Genomic DNA, 12714 nt, shown 5'->3' on the forward strand with positions numbered 1-12714 from the left:
CTTCTGGGCGCTAACTGCTAACACGTTATAGTCACCTTGAAATTTCCTCTGCTATTTTCCAATTAAAAGCTTAATAGCCCTGGAAACGGAGTTCATGTGGTGCAGTTTACCATAGACCCTTCTTCTGAAAAGCTTTCTGCTGAGATCCCATTATGTGCTTGAATAAACCTTTTCTGCGAGCAGAAATGGGAACCGGGGTTGTCAGGTGTTGGGTTACAATAGACTTTCAGGCAGGGGACGTTTTGCTAACATAAATACGAACCTGGCCCTATGGGGAGATGTTGTCAAATACTCGGACACGGAAAACATTCCCATCAAATATGAGAAAAGGATTACGGCACTATATCAAACGAGTGTTTCAGCCTAAACGCCCGCTGTGCAGCCAAGCGAGAGAGGGGCCCCCGGCCCTAAGCCAGCCCGCCGCCTCGCCGAGGCAGCCCGGCCCGGGAGCAGGCAGTCGCCCGGCCGGCCCCGGTGGCGGAGGCTCCCTCGGGTCCCGCTCCTGCTCGCGGGGCAGGAGGGTATTCCGCCCCGCGCCGGCACTTGCACCCCGCTTCTTCGTTTTGGGGAAAAGGATTCCCGAGGGCGGCTGCGCATCGTCTTTCACGCGCCCCTTGCAATTTTGGGATGGCCGAATATTTGTTTGGTCCGCGGAGGACGCACCGCTGGTTTGTTTTTCTCCGCCCGACGGGGACCCACGAGTGTGCAAGGTGCCCCGCGGGGGACGCCGGTTCGCGGTACGGCGGGCTGCAGAGCTGTCCGGGCGCAGTGCGCGCACCCCGGCAGCAAAGAAAGGGAGATCTCACCGGCGCTGCGGGGAAACGGACTGTTCCCCGCACCTGATCCGACTCACCTCCCCGCCTCGGTGCGGTTAACCAACCCATGGGGCGCTCATCCTCCCTCACACCCCGCACACGGCCCTGGGGAGAAAGATCTCCCTGAGTCGCTCTTCCCCTAGAAGTGGAAAAGTAATTAAGAGCGAGCCAAGGCATTAAGTATCACGCGAATACCTTCGTAGCACACGCCGCGCTTTTTATTCTCTCCGGCGAAATACTTCCCGAGTTCTAAATCTTATTTTCTAATTACGTACCCTCGTTAAATGGTTTATTTTGTGTAGCGGTTACAGTGGAGAGGTGCCTGGGAAAAAGCAGGGGAGATCTTGGGGCAGCGAAACGGGTTCCGGTCCAAGCAGCAGCGCCTGCTGCCCGCGGGCTCTGTACTTCTAAGTACCGGTGCGCGGGCAGATAAACGCTTGCAGTGAATTTGTGTCGTCCCCCCCCAGTCGATATTCCCATACCTTCTCTTACTAATATATTACACTTGGATTTAAACTTCTCGCTGCCGTGTTGGAAATTGTTTCAGCGAGAGACCTCCCCGCGGCCGCAGATACAGAAAATTACCACCCCGCCGCATCAGACGCATCGAATAGGTTGCAAGCTATCTGGCTTGCCCTGAATTACACGTGCCTTTCTATAGCCACCGTTTGCATTTAAGTAGCTGTCATGGCGAGGGACGCGGGAGAAGCGGCGGGTAGCGCGGGGGCAGGCAGCCGTCCGCAGCCGCCCGGCTCCGCGCAGCTGCTCCCGGGCAGCTCCAGCTCCCGCTCCCGCGCAGCTTCTCGCGGCTTCAAAACTTCGATAAAACTTTGGGCTCAAACACCCGCCCCACCCCCCCCTCCCGGCAGCGCTGGACCGCAGGCGGTTGTACGACAGCAGCAGCGCACCGTGCCGCCGCTCGTAGCGTCCCGTGGGCTTTCCGCGGCGTCCAAACGCCCCGTCTGGACTTTGAGATCCCGGCCCCGCGGGGCCGGTCGGGAGCCTGGGGAAACCTTCCCCGACCCCGCTCGCCCCCAGCCCCGGGCGCTTTCGCGGCCTGCGCCCTGCAGGGGGGCGTGGGTGGGCGGCATCGGCCCCTGTCCCGGCCCGCTGGGGGGGACGGACCCCTTCGGCACGGCGCGGGCAGCGCCGCCGCCGCCCCCGTCCGCGGGGCAGAGCCCCCCCCGCCCCCCGCCTCCCTCCCCCCTCCCTCCCTCCCTCTCTCCCTCCTCCCTCCCTCCATCCCCCCGGCGGCGGCGGGGAAGGAGGGTGGCGGAGGGGGGCGGGCGGGGGGCGGGCGGAGGGGCGCTGGGCTCGGCGGGGCGGCGCGGGCAGCGGCAGTGTCGCTCCGGCCGGCGGCAGCGCTCTGCCCGCCGGTGCCAGCACCGCGGCGGGCGGCGGCTACTCCCGGCGGCCTGGGGCCGGGGCCGCGCCCCCCCGCGGAGCCCGCGGGCAGAGCCGCCCGCCTCCTCGCCTCTCCTCCGCCGCCCCGGCCTCCGCCCGCCCCCGCTGCCCCCTTCTCCGCCCCGGAGCGGGCCGGGCTCCTCCCGCGGGCATGAACGGCTACGGCTCCCCGTACCTCTACATGGGCGGCCCGGTGTCGCAGCCGCCGCGGGCTCCGCTGCAGCGGACGCCCAAGTGCGCCCGGTGCCGCAACCACGGCGTGCTGTCCTGGCTGAAGGGCCACAAGCGCTACTGCCGCTTCAAGGACTGCACCTGCGAGAAGTGCATCCTCATCATCGAGCGGCAGCGGGTGATGGCCGCCCAGGTGGCGCTTCGCCGGCAGCAGGCCAACGAGAGCCTGGAGAGCCTCCTCCCGGACTCCCTGCGCGCCCTCCCGGGGCCGCCGGGCAGCGCCGAGCCCCCCGCCGCGCCGCCGGGGCCGTCGCCCTGCGCCGCGCCGTCGCGGGCCCCCGCCGAGCTGGCCGCCGCCGCCGCCCTGCGCTGGGCCGCCGAGCCGCCCCCCGCGCTCCCGGGGCCGCTTCCCAAGGCAGGTGAGGCCGGGCCGGGCGCCGCGGGGCCGGAGTGGGGGGATGCGCGGGGCCCGGGGAGGGGGCGGGGGGGGGGAGCGGAGGGAGGGCAGTTCCCGGGCCGGGACCCCCACGGGCGGGCCTCGGGGGACGGGTGCCCGGGCGAGGAAAGGTGAGGGCTTTCCCTTCCTCCCGACGGGCGCCGTGGGAAGGGGAAGGAGGGAAAGCCCGGCGGGTGCGCTTTGTCGCTCTTGAAAAGCAGGGAGCTGCGGAGCGCCGGGCCCGCTCCTCGGCCGGGCTCTCAGCCGCCGAGACCAGCGGAGGGGACCGGCAAACGCCGCCGCTGCCAGCCGGCTCCTCGACGTGTCGCTGCTGGGCCCGTTCCCCCAGGCCGGCCGGGAAGTGGCCGCATCCCGCGTGGATCGCACCCGCACGTCCCTCTGCCGCTCCCGGTCCCGCAGAACTGGCTGGAGCCGCTCCCCGGCGTCCCGCAGCCGGGGCGTCGGGCTGCGGGACCTGGTGCAGGACAAAACCTCCACAGGGAGCTCCGGGCGGCGGGCGGCGGCAGGGGATGAGCGCAGCGACCCGGTTGTTTCGGCTTCCCTCCCGCGGTAGCGCGTCCCGCCGGGCCGCGGCCGGGGCGGCTTTCGGCAGGTCGGGGATGCTGACCCGGAAACCGCCGCCAGCTACCGGCACCCTGTGAGCGCGACCTACAGGTACCGGCACCCCGTTTCTGGAGGCGAAACTAACGCTCCCGAGCCGCCGCCCCCTTCCCCGCCCCGGGCCCCAGCGGGAGCCGGCAGCCTTCCCCGACGGGGATGCCCGGCAGGCCGCCGGCAGCCCGCTCCGCTGACAAGCGGCGACTGCGAGGAACTCTTACCCGGTGCCCCGGGCGGGGGACGGCGAATCCTGGGCTCCCGCACGGCTCGGCTCCTTACGGCCCGCTGCCGGGCGGCCGGAGCCCCGCGGGGCGGTGTGCGGGAGCAGCACCAGCCGGTCTCTCTCCGAGGGCACGGGTGTGGAGCCGGCCCGGCACCGCAGGCGTCCGCCGGGGCCCCGGCACCGGGCTCTGCTCCTCCAGCTCTGCCGAAGACACAACGCCGGGTCCGACAATGCGGCGAGGTTGCCGGTGGTCTGGGACCCGCTTCCCCTTGGCCGGCCCTCGGCACCGCCTGCCCGCCGCCCTCTGTCCATCCCCGTCCCCCGCATCTCCGCCCGGTTCCGCCGGCCGTTCCCCACGGCCGGGGCTTTGGGGTCCGTCCGTTCCCCCCCCCCTCAATGACCGCCTGGCCGCAGCCTACCGGAGGCGCTTGGAGGGGCAGGGACCGCGCAGCGGGGGAGGGGGGGGAGGGAGGGGGGGAGGCCGAGGGAAAAAAAAGAGGGGAAAAAAAAGAAAAGAGGAGGAAAAAAAAGAGGGGAAAAAAGCACCTCCTTGGCTCTTTCCAGAAAGTGAAACAAATAAAATTCCTCAGCAGGGTATAAATCTGGCGGATAGGAACGGTATTGACTTGCACGCCCAACTTTTCTTCCCCCTGATATATGAACTTCCCAGCTTAAAAGATTACAGTAATCACGGGAGGACAGTGTAAATCGAATCTGATAGCAATAACTTTTGGGGAAGGTCAGGCTCAAGTGAAATGTTACCAAGCAACAGGCATTTTGTTTGCAAAATACAATCAAAGTGTATTGATGAGAAATTCTTCCTTGCCAGCCAGTCAGCACTTTCCGCTAACAGCTTTACGGGTGGGGGGGAAAATAACGGGGGAGAGCTTCATAAATCAAGGCCCGCGGGGCCGCGCCGGCCCCCGCCCGCGGTGAGGCTGGGCTGGGGGGGGGCCGGGGCACCCCAGGACCGAGGGTGCCGGGAAGCAGCCCCGGTTACACAGACCTCACCTGCGCGGTCCCCGGTCTCCAATTGTTACAGGGGTTTGCTGGGCTTTTGTTTGTTTGTTTGTTTGTCCCCCGTCCCCCGTCCCCCCCCCCCGCTTTTATGAACATGGGAATGAGTGAGAGCAAAGCGGAAAATTATCTCCTCGGGGGGTCCTCCCGTCACCTGCCACCAAGCACTGTCTAACCAGATAACCTGTTTATTTCCAGCCATCCTGCATGCTCTGAACAGCAGGGCTTTCTCTTCTCCCTCTCTCCCTGCTAACCTGTATTAAAACCGTAGTCAGAATGGAGGATGTAATTATTTGCTCCCCCAGCGCGCCCTGTTTCTAACACCACCATCCCCCCCCTCCGGGGACATCAGTCTCCTGGAAGTTTTTTTCAGAACGGAGGAGGTATTTCCCGACGTACGGTAGAATCAGATCCGTTTATTTTTATTCCTGCCATAATCGGTCATTTTGGTGGGACAGTTGCAAAGTTGTGTTCTGTGCAAATAATGTGCCTAGAAACTACCCCTGTTGCATCTGCCTGTGCTAACCCAGAGTAATTCCTCCTCCTCCTACTGTGCTCATGAACTTTCATCTCTCATGTCACATGAGTGCCTGTGACATTTCTCTGTCTTAGTAGTAGTTATCAAGGCTTGTAAACAATTAATGTAACGCTGTATTGAGTCTTCTGTTAATTTCAGAGCCAGCTTCTTAACACAACAGAGCAGTCTCTGTGTTAGTTTGGGAACAGCGATTAGTCTCCTACAAAGCCCCTTAGACCTTTGAAGATAGGGAAGAAAGTCTGGAGTGAAAGTAATTAAAAAACCCCAAACAAACAGCAAAACAAAAAACTCCAAACCAACCAACGAAAAAAAAAACCAAAACCCAAACCACCCCACCAAAAAACCCTGTAAGTTTTACATGACCTTAGCTTCATGCAGCTTATGTTAGTTCTGGTATCAATCCATTCTAATAATAGAAATAGGGAAAACAGCAGATGTTTTTGGGATCCAAGAAAATGTGTGTTGGAGAAAGAGCTGTCCTAACAATCAAAGTGCAAGCTGATTTAACAGAGTCAGCGGTGGGAATATCAAGGAAGCACATTTGGTTCCAAAGTATTAGACCAAGTTTTCCAGACAAGTTATTAACTTGAGAAGAACAGCTTCTCTCTCACCCGTGTTACTTTTATTTGGCCCTTTTACAATATTTGACTCATGATCCTTAATGTATAAATAGGCAAAGAAAAATTGGGGTATACCTTGCTCCAAATTAGTAGCAGCTTTGTTTATTAATGCAGTTTACCGTGAATGCATGCACAGTTCTCCCACCATACTGTGGTTCATGTGTATCTGCATTTGCACTGCATCTCTGTAGATCTGGGTATGTATCTGCCTATGCATGCATATTAATTGAGGAATAGTCCCCATCGCTTATATCAATAAGAAAACAATTTCCCTAGTTTGCTCAGGGCTGGCAAAGTGAATACTTGAATGCAGACAATTTGAAATAGAAAGTGTGGGGCGGGGAGGGTGGGGGTGAGGGTGGGTAACAAACAAAAAACCTAGACACAACACCCAAAACGCACAAACATAAAAAATGTCTGAGGATGGGATTTCTTTCTTGAAGCCTAGAACATCCTCCTGTGAAGCTTACGTGTGGTGCAAAAAATACCGTTGGCGGGTTGTGTATTCTGAACACAAAATTGGTGTTTCTGTGCCTGAAAATGTGGCTGTTTGGGATTAACACCTGCATGCAATATTCCTACAATTCAGTGCCCGCCTAAGGACATTTATAACGTATCTTCCCAAATCTTCCTTAATTTAACGATTGCTGTTTTGTACCCGTTTTAAACAAACGGAAAAGCTAATCTCGGCAATTCCCGCGAAGAGGTGGGGACAGTCCCCGGAGCACGCCGTGACCGTGGTGGGGAAGTGGTGTTCAGATGAGGAAAAAGCATAGTCAGAAGACGACCTGCCGGGCGGGAACCCACCGGGGACCGGCCCGGTGAGCGGGCGGCGGCCGTCCGACCCGCCCGCAGCGGCGGTGCTGGGGCAGCCGCGCTCTGACACCGGCCACCGCCGCCGGCAATAAACCGCCCGACACCGGCGGCCACAAATGCTCTCAAAAAGGCAGAGGGGGGGAAAAAAAAAATCGTAGCACCCGAGCTCCATGTTAACTAACGGAGGATGATCCTCCTCGTGTTAATAGCATCGTTTGATTTAAATCACCGAAACCTCGTTTTACGGGTCTGACCCTGTTGAGTCTTACCGCCTGGTGAGATGCACCGCTTATGATCTGTGCTGCGAGGGGGCTCTCCCTGTGCAAGGCTAAGAGTCGGGATCTGTGCAGTCTCCTGATGATAAAAGTGCAAACTTCAGTGGGACGAATTTTCAGAATTTGAAGAAAATTTTTAGCCAAGCCTCATAAGGATAGTTTTAAGGGTACTGAAAAATGAACAAACCTGAAATATCTTGAAAATAATAATTTGTAAGGATCAGGGAGTGTATTAGGGACATCCAATCCGATTCTTTTTTTCTTTTTTAAGCACGTACTTGCTCCCCAGTGGTACTTGTTATCAGCCCGTAACGATACACTGGAAGAGCGCAGTGGTTCTGAAATACGCTCTACCTGCATGTGGTCCATTTGGTAATACTGGGTACCACAGTGCAATCTATTTATGTGGAAATTAGGACCATCGTCTCCCTTAAATGCCTCTCTAACTCTGGCAAGACAGGGACAGAGATAATTAGCTGTCCGCAGACTGCCCGGTAAGCCTTCAATGTATCAATTGCTCATTCACTCAGGTGTGAATTGTTCTTAGCATACTGTCTTCTGTAATAAATGCATGACTATGAACATGCGAAGGGGTTAGGAGGGAAAGGTAGTGTAAGCCTCAGTTTTTTTTTCAAATAACGGATGAGCTACGCTGAGGTCTTACCACCTCCTCAAAAGGATACACGTTGCCAGTTCGCTATCAGCGAACATTTCCTGCATTCCCCTTTGGCTGCTAAGGAAAGACTGATGCACTGGGTGTATGAAGAAGAGCATACATACATTGCCTTCTCTGTAATATACCTAGATGAAGAGTTACTGCTTCTCCATTTGCACTGGACAGAGAGCATAACCGATATAAAAACAGGTACCCAAACCAGGTAATCCTGCTAAAAGAGAAGGACAAGATCTTCATAAGGGCATCTGTATTCCTCAGCTCCGCTCCCACGCTCATTTCCGCAGCCCAAACTAGCAGCACCCCACAGCCCTGTAGGATGGCGCATCGTTTCTACCTGGCACAGCCATCCTCATGAGGAGAACCTGCCTTTGCCACGCTGACTGTCAGGCTGTGCTCTGCCAGGATCTTGTATTTATTTATAACTCCCGTTCTGGCGAGCAAAGTGGCTTCTTGCTCAGCGCAGGCTTGCACAGACCCCAACTCCTTTCTCAAGGTGGGTAAATTGCATTAATAATAGAGTTTGTCTTGAGCTGATCTGTTCAACACTAAACTTAGCCTGCTGCATGGGGAAATGTCCCGCCAGTTCCTGGGGTGAAAGGGAGGCAGGACTGTCCATGGTGAGCAGTGAGGCTCAGGCGCTTGCACGCCTTTAACTTGTTCCATCTTGATTGGGCAGGGGTGATCTTCAGCACATTTTGGGAGCCTCTGCTTGCTTCTTATAGCTTCTTTATCTGGTTGGGCTGATCACCAGGGGCTTGGGAAACCAGGCAAATAGTTGTATTGGTTTCTGCAGGCAGTCTTTCACATATGTGTGTTTAAAAGCGCTGCCCTGTGCAGTTAAAGCAGGTTCTGTCAGCCACAGCTTGGACAACGACCCTTTCTTCAAACATTGAAGCTTCCCCAGGGAGATCATCACTGTCCTGTATGAGGAAGGGCAGCAGAACAACGTTCTTGGGAAATAACTGTGAACAATCTCAAGCAAGTACATTGCCCCTCTTCTGCATAAACTGTGAAAGCTGTCAACCTTTCTTCTTCTTCTCTTCTTTCTGACAAGCAGTCTTATTTCAAAGGTTTCCATACTCTGGCCTGGCATTGCCAAAGTGACCAGAGATTTGGGGTATCCTCATTTTTGTGTGTCCATTTGGAGGCAGTGTGGTCAACAGGCTTGGTTTCAGCCCTGTACTCAGCTCTTGCCCTTCGTAGCTTAGCACACAAAAAGCAAGGTACCTGGAACAAGTGCTGAGAGAGGCTGTGGAGTCTCCATCCTTGCAATTATTTAAAACTCAGCTGACCAGGGACATGAGCAGCCTGCTCTGTATTTTAGGTGTCTCCTGCTTTGAGCAGGAGGTTGGGCCAGATGCCTTCCAGAGGTTCTCTCCAAACTGGGTTTTTCTAGATTCTGTGCTCTACTGGGCCAAGGCATCAGCTGTGCTCCAGGGTTTGGAGGAAAAGCCTGTGATTCTCACTGGGGAAGGAACCAGTTTCTGCAGAGCCAGGACTGGTATACACTGATTTATTTGAAGACTTCTTTAACCTTCAGCCAGTGGTCATGATGGAGTGGTTCCACCAGTGCTATTGGACTTGCAGAGGGAATTTTGATCTCCCAAGTGCCCTCTAGATATCTTCAGCTCACTGTCAGTGCGATGGTGCTAGTGAGGAATTATGATACAAAAGTGCTGAAGTTCCTCTGAGAAAGTGTGCACTTGGGTGGTGTGTTGCTGCCCTGTAACCAGTGAGAGAGGATTGATATAGTGTATTTGATGCAGCAGAAAAATGAGCACTGCTTCTTTTCTTGCACGTGGGAGAATGAGACAAGATATCTATAAGGCAGCATAAAATGCCTAGACCAGGTCATATGATTCTTTTGCAGTTTTGTTCTCATGAGATGTTGCAAAGAGACCTTCATTTTAGCAGGATCTCTGTGAAGAATGCTTTTTTTTGCCCTAGGATCCTTCTCTGTTCACTTTAAGAAGACTGTGTCCTCAAACGTCTGTAAAAGCTCTTGGCCTCGTTTTTTTGTTAACTTCTCTGCCTTCTCTTTGCAGACATGAATGAGGAGCGTCTGGGTGATGCCAGTGGAGCAGACAATGCCGAGACCTACAGTGACAAAGACACAGACCAAAGGAGTTCCCCAGACATGACTAAAGCCAGAAGTTCCTTCACCCCTGAGAGCCCTGAAATTGTTTCAGTGGATGAGGTTGGTTATGCAGTTCACAGAAATGGTGGGAGCACAGAGAGCCGTCCAGACAGCCCCAAGTACCACCCAGAGCAGAACCACCTCCTGATAGAAGGTCCTTCTGGGACAGTTTCTTTACCTTTCAGTTTGAAAGCCAACAGACCTCCACTTGAAGTCTTGAAAAAGATCTTCCCTAACCAAAAGCCAGCTGTGCTGGAGTTGATCCTGAAGGGGTGCGGCGGTGATCTGGTGAGTGCTGTAGAGGTTCTCCTCTCCAGTAGGTCATCAGTGGCCAGTGGTGAGAGAACGTCTGCAGAATCCGATGGTCTGGTTTTGCCTTCCAGTGGGCACATTTTTGAACACACGCTGAGTTCGTACCCTATTTCCTCTTCCAAGTGGTCAGTGGGCTCGGCATTTAGGGTTCCTGACACGCTGAGGTTCTCTGCTGATTCCAGTAATGTTGTGCCAAATCCTCTGGCCGTACCTTTGCAGCACCCTTTCCCTCAGCCACCACGCTACCCGCTGATGCTGAGGAACACTTTGGCAAGAAACCAGTCCAGCCCATTCCTGCCCAATGATGTCACCCTGTGGAACACCATGACGCTGCAGCAGCAGTACCAGCTGCGGTCCCAGTATGTCAGTCCTTTCTCTAGCAACTCAGCCAGCGTTTTCCGAAGCTCGCCTGTCCTTCCTTCCCGCTCATCAGAAGATCCTAGGATCTCAATCCCTGATGACGGGTGTCCTATTGTGTCTAAGCAACCGATGTACACAGAAGATGAGTATGATGAAAGGTCTGATTCTTCAGATTCCAGGAATACTCAACACATCTTAGACTGACATTCGACATGTGATAGCTAAGTGATAACTTGCAGTGCAGCTGAACTACTGGGCCCTAAGAGGAGGGACATGTACTCTACGAAACCCTTGCAACTGTATTAAAAAGTGACTTTGCTTGGTATTGTACTATAGCAATAAAGACGTAACTTATTTTAATTCTTGCACTTCACTGGATAATGCCAAATAGCAATACTCTGGCTTTAGTGCTGAGTGTGTGTTACAAAGGAAGACTTTACGGCTATCAGTTATTGGGACTCTAGAAGACTTGTAAGGAAAACAGAAGCCCAAGGTCTACTTTGTTCCTTAACTCAGAAAAATGGGGATGTTAAACTAGAATACTTGAATGCTGTTTTATAAGAGAGAACTCCTCAGGACATAAGAGATCAAACAAACGTAGTTCAATTGCAAATGGACCAAAACAAGGACCTAACAATCTTATGCCAGTGATCGTCCTTGCAGTGAAAGAAAAGGCAGAAGAAAGAAATACACACATGAAACTACCATGAGCTGCTTCTGTGCCATTTGAGCTTGGACACTTTTCAGAGAAATAATATTAAGAGTTATTCTTTCCCCATGGCTAGGTCAAAACGTGTAATGTCAGCGTAAAACCAATTACAGCTGTGAACTGCATGAAGTGCATTGTGAAATGAACACCAGATTAAGCATTGTCAGGTTAATGTAGCATGCTAAGGACTCTAGAAAAATAAACTAAGATGATGATCTTGGTTTATATCATTTACACTGGGCAAATAACATTTCTGAAGATAGAGAGCTGATTAGTTCCTCACTCGGGGTTAAAATGTCCAGCTCCAGCAACCGCAGTCAAGGGAAGCCTCTTTTTCCAAGTTCAGGTTCTGCTTCCCTGCCTTGTAGCTTACAACTGAGATTAGGCAAATGTCAGTAGGGAAGCTGAGGTCTCTTGAGTATGTACTACAGACACTTCCAAGCTCAGCTGAGTAAAGCAGAGCTTGCTACAGTCACAGCAAGCAGAAAAAAAGGCTTTCCTGATGCTTCAGAAGCATCTTTTTTTCCTATACTGTAGAAGTAGAAAAAAGGAAATAGGGTATAATAGGAGGCATTTCTTTAAAATTATGTTTAGCCAAATGGCAGCTTCCCTAAATCTAGAAAAGTAATGGTTTGAACAATTTATTGCATGTTTGCATGCATTGATTATACTGCATATCTTATGTGTGTCAGAGTAACGTTAGAAATTGCTTCTGATGAGGAATGCCACTAAATTAATTGTCCACTTAGAAGTTTGTTAAGGTTTAGTGCCATTTTTTCAACTGTTCACAAGTGACCGCATCTGCTTGACAGCTGGCTTTTCCAAAAAACACCTCTGAATGCAGGTGAAATGGCTGTCAGGCCTGTCAGGTGTATGGATTAGTCCCGCACCTCAAAAACAATTGAGGCTGCCCTGAAGTTGGACTCTAAAGCAGATGGGCTTTAAAACTGTAATATGTATCAGGCATGTTATCTGGTGTCATTGCTGATACAAATGCCTGTGTTCTTATTTGGCATTTCATATTTTGTAAGCGTTGTGCACCCAGTGAATCTTGCATTTTATAAGGGTACTGAACATGCACAAAAAGGAGAATAAAATAATGATTTTATTTTCCTTAGGGGATAAATGAACAGAAAGATACTTTTTCTTGCATAATTTTCTAACCTGTTCAGAAAAGCAGTTTGTTGGTAATGCTACAGGGCAAAGACATTAAGGCAGGGAGAGGGAGGAAAGAAAATAAATAGCTTCCATTATGGAAGTGTAAATATGAAAACTTCTGGAATTTTCATAAATGCAGAATTACCATTTTGTACTGACAGATTTGCCTGCACTCACATGGCACTTGTAAACAAATTCATCTTCCAGCCACTCCAGAGAGAAAAGAAACAGGTAAAATAGGCTTGATCTTGCACACAGAAAGGGTGAAATGCTGTGCTCCAACATCAGGGAGAAATTAAGTGTCAAAGGCTAGGTAAGAGCAGTTTGGTCCAGGAGCTCTGGTTTTGAGCTCATGCACCAAGCAGATTTCCTTCCAGTAGAAACCTTTCTATCTTTTTATAGGCATCCCTGTATGTTGAGTGATTTTTT

At 53.3% G+C, this 12714-nt stretch overlaps 1 protein-coding gene across 1 annotated transcript; it reads left to right on the top strand.

The window, feature by feature from the left end:
* Positions 1-2201: 2201 nt before the first annotated feature.
* Positions 2202-11673, top strand: DMRT3 (doublesex and mab-3 related transcription factor 3). The gene is made up of 2 exons (XM_069775736.1): positions 2202-2809; positions 9655-11673. Exons 1-2 carry the CDS (start codon positions 2371-2373, stop codon positions 10620-10622), a joined length of 1407 nt encoding a protein of 468 aa, XP_069631837.1. The 5' UTR covers positions 2202-2370; the 3' UTR covers positions 10623-11673.
* Positions 11674-12714: the final 1041 nt, after the last annotated feature.

The sequence above is a fragment of the Haliaeetus albicilla genome, chromosome Z (genome assembly GCF_947461875.1).
Source record: "Haliaeetus albicilla chromosome Z, bHalAlb1.1, whole genome shotgun sequence".
Classification (NCBI taxonomy): Eukaryota; Metazoa; Chordata; class Aves; order Accipitriformes; family Accipitridae; genus Haliaeetus; species Haliaeetus albicilla.